Consider the following 15,701-nt stretch of genomic DNA (forward strand, 5'->3'; position numbering starts at 1 on the left):
TTTAATATCTTGAAGTTCAAGTTTTGCTGCCTTCCTCTCTGCTTTTTGTCCACACTCTTATAACCTTCCCTTACTCTGTTCTCCATTAATTTCTCCATTCAAGTCCATTTTCAGTATTTATTTTCATGTTTCAATGTCTCCTTGATTTAGTACTGGTTGCTCATTGCCTTTTTTAGTTCTGTCTTTATTTGGGTTTTGATATGCTACTGTTTGGTTGTCCTCAGCTGTGTTAATTACATGCACCCATGTCTTGTTGCTCAGGGGTGTCTAATTCCCACTTAACCCTCTGTTTGCAAATTAAAACAACTAATTAAAAAAAAAACCTTGTGCCGGTTTAGCTCAGTGGGTGAGCAGGCAACCGTATTCCGTATGGCTGGAGAGCAATAGGCCCAGGTTTGCATCTCTTCTCCTTTCTCATCCTGCTTTCACGTCTATCAACACCGTCTCTATCCACTAAAGGAAAAAAAAAACCTGACTTTTTTGTGAATCTTCAAATCAGCTATTGAAGTTCATCTTTTTTAAAATTGTTTCATGTCCTGTAATCTGTATTTGAGTCTTTGAATCCATGTTTAAAATCTATTTTTCTGTCCAATGCCATATTTTTATTGCCTTTTTTTTTTTTTTGCATTTCCACATTTTTTGTTTCTTGTTTGTTCATCTTTAAACTTTTAAAGTTCAAATAAAGTTTCGTTTGATTTTGCAGCACTGCCTTGGCATACAAAGGGTAACTTAGCCCAAAGTTCAACTTCAGCTTGTCAACACAATACACTGATATTTTGAACAAGAAGTACTAGCTGCGAATTCTCCAAAATCTCTTTGTACAAAAGTAAAAAAGTATAAGAAAGAATCTGTCCTATTGGTTATCGTGATGTGAATGTCCATTATAAAGCCTCAGACACAGAGGTTTGACCCCACTCAGTGAAATCAACGAGGATGGTCCCTGAGACTGCTTTGGACACTAGCAGAATTATTTTGGAGCTGTATGTGCATTACTGTTTAAGGCACTTACACTGGGTGTGTTGACCCTGGGTGATGTCCAAAACCTGCAGGACACCGGCCCTTGAGGTTTGGAGCTGGACAGCCCTGGTTTAAGGTACTTACACTGACAAGTATAATCCACCTCCAGGTACTTGTAGGTGCCAACACAGGGGTCTCCAAATACAGAGTTGCTCGCTGAGATAGTACAGCTGTTTTTCCCATTACAACTTTGAATGCAGATAGAAAGTGAGTCAGCAAAGGGTTTAACACACTGCACGTTGTGTAGCCTGGTAAAAGAAAAAACGTAAAACTAAACAAAGACAGTCAATCTGTACCTTTTAGCTACAACACTGGTGCTCGTCTGACTTGAGCACTGGACAACTTGGAGCTGAGAGGCCGGACGTCCAGCAGAGCATGTGGTTTTGTCACGGCGTCCATAATTAGCTCCGTGGATGACTAAAACCTGTCCTTTTTCTGAGGAAGAGATCATAGCATTAAACAATAACCATGTTTACATTTCAATAAATGAAATTCAACAAAGTTACAAAAAAGAAAACCTCACCACACTGAAGGTTTGCCTCAGATCCTTCACATGTTGCACTCGGGACTGAGAGAAAAACACAAAACACATTAGAAAGTGTAATAATTCATGTGCAGACTGATTATTAGTTCATGATTTAATTCGTAACTTGAACTCTTTTGCAACCTTTTCCTTCTGTTTCATCTTTTCTGCATCCTCCAATCTGTCTTTGAATAATATATATGAAACGTAGTATGATTTTATTATTTTTGTTTTCCTCTGTCCATTTGAATTTTTACTGTCATTTTATGTTTTGCATCTCACATGTTCCCCAGTTTCCTTTTGGTTCATTTTTTACCTTTTTAAAATTAATTTCAGTTTTATTTAAATATTGCCAAATCAGCAGTCACGTCAAGGCATTTCATACCCTTAAAGACCCTACAGAAATAAAGAGAAAACTAGTTTATTTTGGAGAACCTCCTTAAAAACAAAGGTGTATTTAAGCCAACACAATAAACAGATGTTTCGGATTAAGTCCTAGCTGCGAATGCTCCACATTATATTGATGTTTGTTTGTTTTTTAAAGAAAACGAGAATAAAAAGAGGATGTTCTGTAAAATGTCATGATTCAGTGGCTAAATGTCCATTATTAAGCCTCAGTCACAGAGGTTTGACTCGCGACAGAAAAGGCGATCAGTTGATCATTGATCAGTTTCACGTTTGAAGTAGCAGCAGGAGAGGGAGGGAGAGAGAAGAGGCACTCGCTCCTTATATCGGTTGTTAAGCTTAACGCGGGAATGCTTTACAAACATTCAGAGATGAACTTACACACTTGCTTTACTTCTCTCTGGGATCACTTCCTCGGAGATGAAATGCTGGTTTGGTAGCGAGGCTCCAAATACACACAGCCGCTCTATCAGGTGAGCACACTGCTCCAACGTGCTCCGACGTTATGAGCCGAGTTATGCCGTGTCGCAAGTTTTGTGAGGTGCTTTTTTGATATTTAATGGATCGGATTACATTTTTATTTCTCTCCGATATCCAGTAATTTACGTCAGCATCGGACCGATACCGATACGTAATATCAGATACCGATACGTAATATCAGATACGTAATATCAGATACCGATACGTAATATCAGATACGTAATATCAGATACCGATACGTAATATCGATACCGATACGTAATATCGGATCGGTCCATCTCTACTTTAAAGTAAACTTTTCTTTAATATCTTGAAGTTCAAGTTTTGCTGCCTTCCTCTCTGCTTTTTGTCCACACTCTTATAACCTTCCCTTACTCTGTTCTCCATTAATTTCTCCATTCAAGTCCATTTTCAGTATTTATTTTCATGTTTCAATGTCTCCTTGATTTAGTACTGGTTGCTCATTGCCTTTTTTAGTTCTGTCTTTATTTGGGTTTTGATATGCTACTGTTTGGTTGTCCTCAGCTGTGTTAATTACATGCACCCATGTCTTGTTGCTCAGGGGTGTCTAATTCCCACTTAACCCTCTGTTTGCAAATTAAAACAACTAATTAAAAAAAAAACCTTGTGCCGGTTTAGCTCAGTGGGTGAGCAGGCAACCGTATTCCGTATGGCTGGAGAGCAGTAGGCCCAGGTTTGCATCTCTTCTCCTTTCTCATCCTGCTTTCACGTCTATCAACACCGTCTCTATCCACTAAAGGAAAAAAAAAAACCTGACTTTTTTGTGAATCTTCAAATCAGCTATTGAAGTTCATCTTTTTTAAAATTGTTTCATGTCCTGTAATCTGTATTTGAGTCTTTGAATCCATGTTTAAAATCTATTTTTCTGTCCAATGCCATATTTTTATTGCCTTTTTTTTTTTTTGCATTTCCACATTTTTTGTTTCTTGTTTGTTCATCTTTAAACTTTTAAAGTTCAAATAAAGTTTCGTTTGATTTTGCAGCACTGCCTTGGCATACAAAGGGTAACTTAGCCCAAAGTTCAACTTCAGCTTGTCAACACAATACACTGATATTTTGAACAAGAAGTACTAGCTGCGAATTCTCCAAAATCTCTTTGTACAAAAGTAAAAAAGTATAAGAAAGAATCTGTCCTATTGGTTATCGTGATGTGAATGTCCATTATAAAGCCTCAGACACAGAGGTTTGACCCCACTCAGTGAAATCAACGAGGATGGTCCCTGAGACTGCTTTGGACACTAGCAGAATTATTTTGGAGTTGTATGTGCATTACTGTTTAAGGCACTTACACTGGGTGTGTTGACCCTGGGTGATGTCCAAAACCTGCAGGACACCGGCCCTTGAGGTTTGGAGCTGGACAGCCCTGGTTTAAGGTACTTACACTGACAAGTATAATCCACCTCCAGGTACTTGTAGGTGCCAACACAGGGGTCTCCAAATACAGAGTTGCTCGCTGAGATAGTACAGCTGTTTTTCCCATTACAACTTTGAATGCAGATAGAAAGTGAGTCAGCAAAGGGTTTAACACACTGCACGTTGTGTAGCCTGGTAAAAGAAAAAACGTAAAACTAAACAAAGACAGTCAATCTGTACCTTTTAGCTACAACACTGGTGCTCGTCTGACTTGAGCACTGGACAACTTGGAGCTGAGAGGCCGGACGTCCATCAGAGCATGTGGTTTTGTCACGGCGTCCATAATCAGCTCCGTGGATGACTAAAACCTGTCCTTTTTCTGAGGAAGAGATCATAGCATTAAACAATAACCATGTTTACATTTCAATAAATGAAATTCAACAAAGTTACAAAAAAGAAAACCTCACCACACTGAAGGTTTGCCTCAGATCCTTCACATGTTGCACTCGGGACTGAGAGAAAAACACAAAACACATTAGAAAGTGTAATAATTCATGTGCAGACTGATTATTAGTTCATGATTTAATTCGTAACTTGAACTCTTTTGCAACCTTTTCCTTCTGTTTCATCTTTTCTGCATCCTCCAATCTGTCTTTGAATAATATATATGAAACGTAGTATGATTTTATTATTTTTGTTTTCCTCTGTCCATTTGAATTTTTACTGTCATTTTATGTTTTGCATCTCACATGTTCCCCAGTTTCCTTTTGGTTCATTTTTTACCTTTTTAAAATTAATTTCAGTTTTATTTAAATATTGCCAAATCAGCAGTCACGTCAAGGCATTTCATACCCTTAAAGACCCTACAGAAATAAAGAGAAAACTAGTTTATTTTGGAGAACCTCCTTAAAAACAAAGGTGTATTTAAGCCAACACAATAAACAGATGTTTCGGATTAAGTCCTAGCTGCGAATGCTCCACATTATATTGATGTTTGTTTGTTTTTTAAAGAAAACGAGAATAAAAAGAGGATGTTCTGTAAAATGTCATGATTCAGTGGCTAAATGTCCATTATTAAGCCTCAGTCACAGAGGTTTGACTCGCGACAGAAAAGGCGATCAGTTGATCATTGATCAGTTTCACGTTTGAAGTAGCAGCAGGAGAGGGAGGGAGAGAGAAGAGGCACTCGCTCCTTATATCGGTTGTTAAGCTTAACGCGGGAATGCTTTACAAACATTCAGAGATGAACTTACACACTTGCTTTACTTCTCTCTGGGATCACTTCCTCGGAGATGAAATGCTGGTTTGGTAGCGAGGCTCCAAATACACACAGCCGCTCTATCAGGTGAGCACACTGCTCCAACGTGCTCCGACGTTATGAGCCGAGTTATGCCGTGTCGCAAGTTTTGTGAGGTGCTTTTTTGATATTTAATGGATCGGATTACATTTTTATTTCTCTCCGATATCCAGTAATTTACGTCAGCATCGGACCGATACCGATACGTAATATCAGATACCGATACGTAATATCAGATACGTAATATCAGATACCGATACGTAATATCGATACCGATACGTAATATCGGATCGGTCCATCTCTACTTTAAAGTAAACTTTTCTTTAATATCTTGAAGTTCAAGTTTTGCTGCCTTCCTCTCTGCTTTTTGTCCACACTCTTATAACCTTCCCTTACTCTGTTCTCCATTAATTTCTCCATTCAAGTCCATTTTCAGTATTTATTTTCATGTTTCAATGTCTCCTTGATTTAGTACTGGTTGCTCATTGCCTTTTTTAGTTCTGTCTTTATTTGGGTTTTGATATGCTACTGTTTGGTTGTCCTCAGCTGTGTTAATTACATGCACCCATGTCTTGTTGCTCAGGGGTGTCTAATTCCCACTTAACCCTCTGTTTGCAAATTAAAACAACTAATTAAAAAAAAAACCTTGTGCCGGTTTAGCTCAGTGGGTGAGCAGGCAACCGTATTCCGTATGGCTGGAGAGCAATAGGCCCAGGTTTGCATCTCTTCTCCTTTCTCATCCTGCTTTCACGTCTATCAACACCGTCTCTATCCACTAAAGGAAAAAAAAAAACCTGACTTTTTTGTGAATCTTCAAATCAGCTATTGAAGTTCATCTTTTTTAAAATTGTTTCATGTCCTGTAATCTGTATTTGAGTCTTTGAATCCATGTTTAAAATCTATTTTTCTGTCCAATGCCATATTTTTATTGCCTTTTTTTTTTTTTTGCATTTCCACATTTTTTGTTTCTTGTTTGTTCATCTTTAAACTTTTAAAGTTCAAATAAAGTTTCGTTTGATTTTGCAGCACTGCCTTGGCATACAAAGGGTAACTTAGCCCAAAGTTCAACTTCAGCTTGTCAACACAATACACTGATATTTTGAACAAGAAGTACTAGCTGCGAATTCTCCAAAATCTCTTTGTACAAAAGTAAAAAAGTATAAGAAAGAATCTGTCCTATTGGTTATCGTGATGTGAATGTCCATTATAAAGCCTCAGACACAGAGGTTTGACCCCACTCAGTGAAATCAACGAGGATGGTCCCTGAGACTGCTTTGGACGCTAGCAGAATTATTTTGGAGCTGTATGTGCATTACTGTTTAAGGCACTTACACTGGGTGTGTTGACCCTGGGTGATGTCCAAAACCTGCAGGACACCGGCCCTTGAGGTTTGGAGCTGGACAGCCCTGGTTTAAGGTACTTACACTGACAAGTATAATCCACCTCCAGGTACTTGTAGGTGCCAACACAGGGGTCTCCAAATACAGAGTTGCTCGCTGAGATAGTACAGCTGTTTTTCCCATTACAACTTTGAATGCAGATAGAAAGTGAGTCAGCAAAGGGTTTAACACACTGCACGTTGTGTAGCCTGGTAAAAGAAAAAACGTAAAACTAAACAAAGACAGTCAATCTGTACCTTTTAGCTACAACACTGGTGCTCGTCTGACTTGAGCACTGGACAACTTGGAGCTGAGAGGCCGGACGTCCAGCAGAGCATGTGGTTTTGTCACGGCGTCCATAATTAGCTCCGTGGATGACTAAAACCTGTCCTTTTTCTGAGGAAGAGATCATAGCATTAAACAATAACCATGTTTACATTTCAATAAATGAAATTCAACAAAGTTACAAAAAAGAAAACCTCACCACACTGAAGGTTTGCCTCAGATCCTTCACATGTTGCACTCGGGACTGAGAGAAAAACACAAAACACATTAGAAAGTGTAATAATTCATGTGCAGACTGATTATTAGTTCATGATTTAATTCGTAACTTGAACTCTTTTGCAACCTTTTCCTTCTGTTTCATCTTTTCTGCATCCTCCAATCTGTCTTTGAATAATATATATGAAACGTAGTATGATTTTATTATTTTTGTTTTCCTCTGTCCATTTGAATTTTTACTGTCATTTTATGTTTTGCATCTCACATGTTCCCCAGTTTCCTTTTGGTTCATTTTTTACCTTTTTAAAATTAATTTCAGTTTTATTTAAATATTGCCAAATCAGCAGTCACGTCAAGGCATTTCATACCCTTAAAGACCCTACAGAAATAAAGAGAAAACTAGTTTATTTTGGAGAACCTCCTTAAAAACAAAGGTGTATTTAAGCCAACACAATAAACAGATGTTTCGGATTAAGTCCTAGCTGCGAATGCTCCACATTATATTGATGTTTGTTTGTTTTTTAAAGAAAACGAGAATAAAAAGAGGATGTTCTGTAAAATGTCATGATTCAGTGGCTAAATGTCCATTATTAAGCCTCAGTCACAGAGGTTTGACTCGCGACAGAAAAGGCGATCAGTTGATCATTGATCAGTTTCACGTTTGAAGTAGCAGCAGGAAAGGGAGGGAGAGAGAAGAGGCACTCGCTCCTTATATCGGTTGTTAAGCTTAACGCGGGAATGCTTTACAAACATTCAGAGATGAACTTACACACTTGCTTTACTTCTCTCTGGGATCACTTCCTCGGAGATGAAATGCTGGTTTGGTAGCGAGGCTCCAAATACACACAGCCGCTCTATCAGGTGAGCACACTGCTCCAACGTGCTCCGACGTTATGAGCCGAGTTATGCCGTGTCGCAAGTTTTGTGAGGTGCTTTTTTGATATTTAATGGATCGGATTACATTTTTATTTCTCTCCGATATCCAGTAATTTACGTCAGCATCGGACCGATACCGATACGTAATATCAGATACCGATACGTAATATCAGATACGTAATATCAGATACCGATACGTAATATCGATACCGATACGTAATATCGGATCGGTCCATCTCTACTTTAAAGTAAACTTTTCTTTAATATCTTGAAGTTCAAGTTTTGCTGCCTTCCTCTCTGCTTTTTGTCCACACTCTTATAACCTTCCCTTACTCTGTTCTCCATTAATTTCTCCATTCAAGTCCATTTTCAGTATTTATTTTCATGTTTCAATGTCTCCTTGATTTAGTACTGGTTGCTCATTGCCTTTTTTAGTTCTGTCTTTATTTGGGTTTTGATATGCTACTGTTTGGTTGTCCTCAGCTGTGTTAATTACATGCACCCATGTCTTGTTGCTCAGGGGTGTCTAATTCCCACTTAACCCTCTGTTTGCAAATTAAAACAACTAATTAAAAAAAAAACCTTGTGCCGGTTTAGCTCAGTGGGTGAGCAGGCAACCGTATTCCGTATGGCTGGAGAGCAATAGGCCCAGGTTTGCATCTCTTCTCCTTTCTCATCCTGCTTTCACGTCTATCAACACCGTCTCTATCCACTAAAGGAAAAAAAAAAACCTGACTTTTTTGTGAATCTTCAAATCAGCTATTGAAGTTCATCTTTTTTAAAATTGTTTCATGTCCTGTAATCTGTATTTGAGTCTTTGAATCCATGTTTAAAATCTATTTTTCTGTCCAATGCCATATTTTTATTGCCTTTTTTTTTTTTTTGCATTTCCACATTTTTTGTTTCTTGTTTGTTCATCTTTAAACTTTTAAAGTTCAAATAAAGTTTCGTTTGATTTTGCAGCACTGCCTTGGCATACAAAGGGTAACTTAGCCCAAAGTTCAACTTCAGCTTGTCAACACAATACACTGATATTTTGAACAAGAAGTACTAGCTGCGAATTCTCCAAAATCTCTTTGTACAAAAGTAAAAAAGTATAAGAAAGAATCTGTCCTATTGGTTATCGTGATGTGAATGTCCATTATAAAGCCTCAGACACAGAGGTTTGACCCCACTCAGTGAAATCAACGAGGATGGTCCCTGAGACTGCTTTGGACACTAGCAGAATTATTTTGGAGCTGTATGTGCATTACTGTTTAAGGCACTTACACTGGGTGTGTTGACCCTGGGTGATGTCCAAAACCTGCAGGACACCGGCCCTTGAGGTTTGGAGCTGGACAGCCCTGGTTTAAGGTACTTACACTGACAAGTATAATCCACCTCCAGGTACTTGTAGGTGCCAACACAGGGGTCTCCAAATACAGAGTTGCTCGCTGAGATAGTACAGCTGTTTTTCCCATTACAACTTTGAATGCAGATAGAAAGTGAGTCAGCAAAGGGTTTAACACACTGCACGTTGTGTAGCCTGGTAAAAGAAAAAACGTAAAACTAAACAAAGACAGTCAATCTGTACCTTTTAGCTACAACACTGGTGCTCGTCTGACTTGAGCACTGGACAACTTGGAGCTGAGAGGCCGGACGTCCATCAGAGCATGTGGTTTTGTCACGGCGTCCATAATCAGCTCCGTGGATGACTAAAACCTGTCCTTTTTCTGAGGAAGAGATCATAGCATTAAACAATAACCATGTTTACATTTCAATAAATGAAATTCAACAAAGTTACAAAAAAGAAAACCTCACCACACTGAAGGTTTGCCTCAGATCCTTCACATGTTGCACTCGGGACTGAGAGAAAAACACAAAACACATTAGAAAGTGTAATAATTCATGTGCAGACTGATTATTAGTTCATGATTTAATTCGTAACTTGAACTCTTTTGCAACCTTTTCCTTCTGTTTCATCTTTTCTGCATCCTCCAATCTGTCTTTGAATAATATATATGAAACGTAGTATGATTTTATTATTTTTGTTTTCCTCTGTCCATTTGAATTTTTACTGTCATTTTATGTTTTGCATCTCACATGTTCCCCAGTTTCCTTTTGGTTCATTTTTTACCTTTTTAAAATTAATTTCAGTTTTATTTAAATATTGCCAAATCAGCAGTCACGTCAAGGCATTTCATACCCTTAAAGACCCTACAGAAATAAAGAGAAAACTAGTTTATTTTGGAGAACCTCCTTAAAAACAAAGGTGTATTTAAGCCAACACAATAAACAGATGTTTCGGATTAAGTCCTAGCTGCGAATGCTCCACATTATATTGATGTTTGTTTGTTTTTTAAAGAAAACGAGAATAAAAAGAGGATGTTCTGTAAAATGTCATGATTCAGTGGCTAAATGTCCATTATTAAGCCTCAGTCACAGAGGTTTGACTCGCGACAGAAAAGGCGATCAGTTGATCATTGATCAGTTTCACGTTTGAAGTAGCAGCAGGAGAGGGAGGGAGAGAGAAGAGGCACTCGCTCCTTATATCGGTTGTTAAGCTTAACGCGGGAATGCTTTACAAACATTCAGAGATGAACTTACACACTTGCTTTACTTCTCTCTGGGATCACTTCCTCGGAGATGAAATGCTGGTTTGGTAGCGAGGCTCCAAATACACACAGCCGCTCTATCAGGTGAGCACACTGCTCCAACGTGCTCCGACGTTATGAGCCGAGTTATGCCGTGTCGCAAGTTTTGTGAGGTGCTTTTTTGATATTTAATGGATCGGATTACATTTTTATTTCTCTCCGATATCCAGTAATTTACGTCAGCATCGGACCGATACCGATACGTAATATCAGATACCGATACGTAATATCAGATACGTAATATCAGATACCGATACGTAATATCGATACCGATACGTAATATCGGATCGGTCCATCTCTACTTTAAAGTAAACTTTTCTTTAATATCTTGAAGTTCAAGTTTTGCTGCCTTCCTCTCTGCTTTTTGTCCACACTCTTATAACCTTCCCTTACTCTGTTCTCCATTAATTTCTCCATTCAAGTCCATTTTCAGTATTTATTTTCATGTTTCAATGTCTCCTTGATTTAGTACTGGTTGCTCATTGCCTTTTTTAGTTCTGTCTTTATTTGGGTTTTTATATGCTACTGTTTGGTTGTCCTCAGCTGTGTTAATTACATGCACCCATGTCTTGTTGCTCAGGGGTGTCTAATTCCCACTTAACCCTCTGTTTGCAAATTAAAACAACTAATTAAAAAAAAAACCTTGTGCCGGTTTAGCTCAGTGGGTGAGCAGGCAACCGTATTCCGTATGGCTGGAGAGCAATAGGCCCAGGTTTGCATCTCTTCTCCTTTCTCATCCTGCTTTCACGTCTATCAACACCGTCTCTATCCACTAAAGGAAAAAAAAAAACCTGACTTTTTTGTGAATCTTCAAATCAGCTATTGAAGTTCATCTTTTTTAAAATTGTTTCATGTCCTGTAATCTGTATTTGAGTCTTTGAATCCATGTTTAAAATCTATTTTTCTGTCCAATGCCATATTTTTATTGCCTTTTTTTTTTTTTTGCATTTCCACATTTTTTGTTTCTTGTTTGTTCATCTTTAAACTTTTAAAGTTCAAATAAAGTTTCGTTTGATTTTGCAGCACTGCCTTGGCATACAAAGGGTAACTTAGCCCAAAGTTCAACTTCAGCTTGTCAACACAATACACTGATATTTTGAACAAGAAGTACTAGCTGCGAATTCTCCAAAATCTCTTTGTACAAAAGTAAAAAAGTATAAGAAAGAATCTGTCCTATTGGTTATCGTGATGTGAATGTCCATTATAAAGCCTCAGACACAGAGGTTTGACCCCACTCAGTGAAATCAACGAGGATGGTCCCTGAGACTGCTTTGGACACTAGCAGAATTATTTTGGAGCTGTATGTGCATTACTGTTTAAGGCACTTACACTGGGTGTGTTGACCCTGGGTGATGTCCAAAACCTGCAGGACACCGGCCCTTGAGGTTTGGAGCTGGACAGCCCTGGTTTAAGGTACTTACACTGACAAGTATAATCCACCTCCAGGTACTTGTAGGTGCCAACACAGGGGTCTCCAAATACAGAGTTGCTCGCTGAGATAGTACAGCTGTTTTTCCCATTACAACTTTGAATGCAGATAGAAAGTGAGTCAGCAAAGGGTTTAACACACTGCACGTTGTGTAGCCTGGTAAAAGAAAAAACGTAAAACTAAACAAAGACAGTCAATCTGTACCTTTTAGCTACAACACTGGTGCTCGTCTGACTTGAGCACTGGACAACTTGGAGCTGAGAGGCCGGACGTCCAGCAGAGCATGTGGTTTTGTCACGGCGTCCATAATTAGCTCCGTGGATGACTAAAATCTGTCCTTTTTCTGAGGAAGAGATCATAGCATTAAACAATAACCATGTTTACATTTCAATAAATGAAATTCAACAAAGTTACAAAAAAGAAAACCTCACCACACTGAAGGTTTGCCTCAGATCCTTCACATGTTGCACTCGGGACTGAGAGAAAAACACAAAACACATTAGAAAGTGTAATAATTCATGTGCAGACTGATTATTAGTTCATGATTTAATTCGTAACTTGAACTCTTTTGCAACCTTTTCCTTCTGTTTCATCTTTTCTGCATCCTCCAATCTGTCTTTGAATAATATATATGAAACGTAGTATGATTTTATTATTTTTGTTTTCCTCTGTCCATTTGAATTTTTACTGTCATTTTATGTTTTGCATCTCACATGTTCCCCAGTTTCCTTTTGGTTCATTTTTTACCTTTTTAAAATTAATTTCAGTTTTATTTAAATATTGCCAAATCAGCAGTCACGTCAAGGCATTTCATACCCTTAAAGACCCTACAGAAATAAAGAGAAAACTAGTTTATTTTGGAGAACCTCCTTAAAAACAAAGGTGTATTTAAGCCAACACAATAAACAGATGTTTCGGATTAAGTCCTAGCTGCGAATGCTCCACATTATATTGATGTTTGTTTGTTTTTTAAAGAAAACGAGAATAAAAAGAGGATGTTCTGTAAAATGTCATGATTCAGTGGCTAAATGTCCATTATTAAGCCTCAGTCACAGAGGTTTGACTCGCGACAGAAAAGGCGATCAGTTGATCATTGATCAGTTTCACGTTTGAAGTAGCAGCAGGAGAGGGAGGGAGAGAGAAGAGGCACTCGCTCCTTATATCGGTTGTTAAGCTTAACGCGGGAATGCTTTACAAACATTCAGAGATGAACTTACACACTTGCTTTACTTCTCTCTGGGATCACTTCCTCGGAGATGAAATGCTGGTTTGGTAGCGAGGCTCCAAATACACACAGCCGCTCTATCAGGTGAGCACACTGCTCCAACGTGCTCCGACGTTATGAGCCGAGTTATGCCGTGTCGCAAGTTTTGTGAGGTGCTTTTTTGATATTTAATGGATCGGATTACATTTTTATTTCTCTCCGATATCCAGTAATTTACGTCAGCATCGGACCGATACCGATACGTAATATCAGATACCGATACGTAATATCAGATACGTAATATCAGATACCGATACGTAATATCAGATACGTAATATCAGATACCGATACGTAATATCGATACCGATACGTAATATCGGATCGGTCCATCTCTACTTTAAAGTAAACTTTTCTTTAATATCTTGAAGTTCAAGTTTTGCTGCCTTCCTCTCTGCTTTTTGTCCACACTCTTATAACCTTCCCTTACTCTGTTCTCCATTAATTTCTCCATTCAAGTCCATTTTCAGTATTTATTTTCATGTTTCAATGTCTCCTTGATTTAGTACTGGTTGCTCATTGCCTTTTTTAGTTCTGTCTTTATTTGGGTTTTGATATGCTACTGTTTGGTTGTCCTCAGCTGTGTTAATTACATGCACCCATGTCTTGTTGCTCAGGGGTGTCTAATTCCCACTTAACCCTCTGTTTGCAAATTAAAACAACTAATTAAAAAAAAAACCTTGTGCCGGTTTAGCTCAGTGGGTGAGCAGGCAACCGTATTCCGTATGGCTGGAGAGCAGTAGGCCCAGGTTTGCATCTCTTCTCCTTTCTCATCCTGCTTTCACGTCTATCAACACCGTCTCTATCCACTAAAGGAAAAAAAAAAACCTGACTTTTTTGTGAATCTTCAAATCAGCTATTGAAGTTCATCTTTTTTAAAATTGTTTCATGTCCTGTAATCTGTATTTGAGTCTTTGAATCCATGTTTAAAATCTATTTTTCTGTCCAATGCCATATTTTTATTGCCTTTTTTTTTTTTTGCATTTCCACATTTTTTGTTTCTTGTTTGTTCATCTTTAAACTTTTAAAGTTCAAATAAAGTTTCGTTTGATTTTGCAGCACTGCCTTGGCATACAAAGGGTAACTTAGCCCAAAGTTCAACTTCAGCTTGTCAACACAATACACTGATATTTTGAACAAGAAGTACTAGCTGCGAATTCTCCAAAATCTCTTTGTACAAAAGTAAAAAAGTATAAGAAAGAATCTGTCCTATTGGTTATCGTGATGTGAATGTCCATTATAAAGCCTCAGACACAGAGGTTTGACCCCACTCAGTGAAATCAACGAGGATGGTCCCTGAGACTGCTTTGGACACTAGCAGAATTATTTTGGAGTTGTATGTGCATTACTGTTTAAGGCACTTACACTGGGTGTGTTGACCCTGGGTGATGTCCAAAACCTGCAGGACACCGGCCCTTGAGGTTTGGAGCTGGACAGCCCTGGTTTAAGGTACTTACACTGACAAGTATAATCCACCTCCAGGTACTTGTAGGTGCCAACACAGGGGTCTCCAAATACAGAGTTGCTCGCTGAGATAGTACAGCTGTTTTTCCCATTACAACTTTGAATGCAGATAGAAAGTGAGTCAGCAAAGGGTTTAACACACTGCACGTTGTGTAGCCTGGTAAAAGAAAAAACGTAAAACTAAACAAAGACAGTCAATCTGTACCTTTTAGCTACAACACTGGTGCTCGTCTGACTTGAGCACTGGACAACTTGGAGCTGAGAGGCCGGACGTCCATCAGAGCATGTGGTTTTGTCACGGCGTCCATAATCAGCTCCGTGGATGACTAAAACCTGTCCTTTTTCTGAGGAAGAGATCATAGCATTAAACAATAACCATGTTTACATTTCAATAAATGAAATTCAACAAAGTTACAAAAAAGAAAACCTCACCACACTGAAGGTTTGCCTCAGATCCTTCACATGTTGCACTCGGGACTGAGAGAAAAACACAAAACACATTAGAAAGTGTAATAATTCATGTGCAGACTGATTATTAGTTCATGATTTAATTCGTAACTTGAACTCTTTTGCAACCTTTTCCTTCTGTTTCATCTTTTCTGCATCCTCCAATCTGTCTTTGAATAATATATATGAAACGTAGTATGATTTTATTATTTTTGTTTTCCTCTGTCCATTTGAATTTTTACTGTCATTTTATGTTTTGCATCTCACATGTTCCCCAGTTTCCTTTTGGTTCATTTTTTACCTTTTTAAAATTAATTTCAGTTTTATTTAAATATTGCCAAATCAGCAGTCACGTCAAGGCATTTCATACCCTTAAAGACCCTACAGAAATAAAGAGAAAACTAGTTTATTTTGGAGAACCTCCTTAAAAACAAAGGTGTATTTAAGCCAACACAATAAACAGATGTTTCGGATTAAGTCCTAGCTGCGAATGCTCCACATTATATTGATGTTTGTTTGTTTTTTAAAGAAAACGAGAATAAAAAGAGGATGTTCTGTAAAATGTCATGATTCAGTGGCTAAATGTCCATTATTAAGCCTCAGTCACAGAGGTTT

The 15,701-nt window shown here is 38.2% G+C and overlaps 1 protein-coding gene across 1 annotated transcript in view; it reads right to left on the reverse strand.

Annotated features, from left to right (window-relative positions):
* LOC101487806 (uncharacterized) overlaps positions 1 to 15,701 on the reverse strand; it is a 40,947-nt gene that overhangs the window by 11,539 nt on the left and 13,707 nt on the right. The window contains exons 20-37 of the mRNA XM_024806504.2: positions 15,072 to 15,116; positions 14,845 to 14,983; positions 14,633 to 14,736; positions 12,346 to 12,390; positions 12,119 to 12,257; positions 11,907 to 12,010; positions 9,653 to 9,697; positions 9,426 to 9,564; positions 9,214 to 9,317; positions 6,960 to 7,004; positions 6,733 to 6,871; positions 6,521 to 6,624; positions 4,267 to 4,311; positions 4,040 to 4,178; positions 3,828 to 3,931; positions 1,541 to 1,585; positions 1,314 to 1,452; positions 1,102 to 1,205 (exon numbers count right to left, since the gene is read on the reverse strand). Of these exons, the coding sequence (XP_024662272.2) occupies positions 1,102 to 1,205; positions 1,314 to 1,452; positions 1,541 to 1,585; positions 3,828 to 3,931; positions 4,040 to 4,178; positions 4,267 to 4,311; positions 6,521 to 6,624; positions 6,733 to 6,871; positions 6,960 to 7,004; positions 9,214 to 9,317; positions 9,426 to 9,564; positions 9,653 to 9,697; positions 11,907 to 12,010; positions 12,119 to 12,257; positions 12,346 to 12,390; positions 14,633 to 14,736; positions 14,845 to 14,983; positions 15,072 to 15,116 (1,728 nt within the window). The remainder of the gene's footprint in view (positions 1 to 1,101; positions 1,206 to 1,313; positions 1,453 to 1,540; positions 1,586 to 3,827; positions 3,932 to 4,039; positions 4,179 to 4,266; positions 4,312 to 6,520; positions 6,625 to 6,732; positions 6,872 to 6,959; positions 7,005 to 9,213; positions 9,318 to 9,425; positions 9,565 to 9,652; positions 9,698 to 11,906; positions 12,011 to 12,118; positions 12,258 to 12,345; positions 12,391 to 14,632; positions 14,737 to 14,844; positions 14,984 to 15,071; positions 15,117 to 15,701) is intronic.

The sequence above is a fragment of the Maylandia zebra genome, linkage group LG20 (assembly GCF_041146795.1).
Source record: "Maylandia zebra isolate NMK-2024a linkage group LG20, Mzebra_GT3a, whole genome shotgun sequence".
NCBI classification, from domain to species: Eukaryota; Metazoa; Chordata; class Actinopteri; order Cichliformes; family Cichlidae; genus Maylandia; species Maylandia zebra.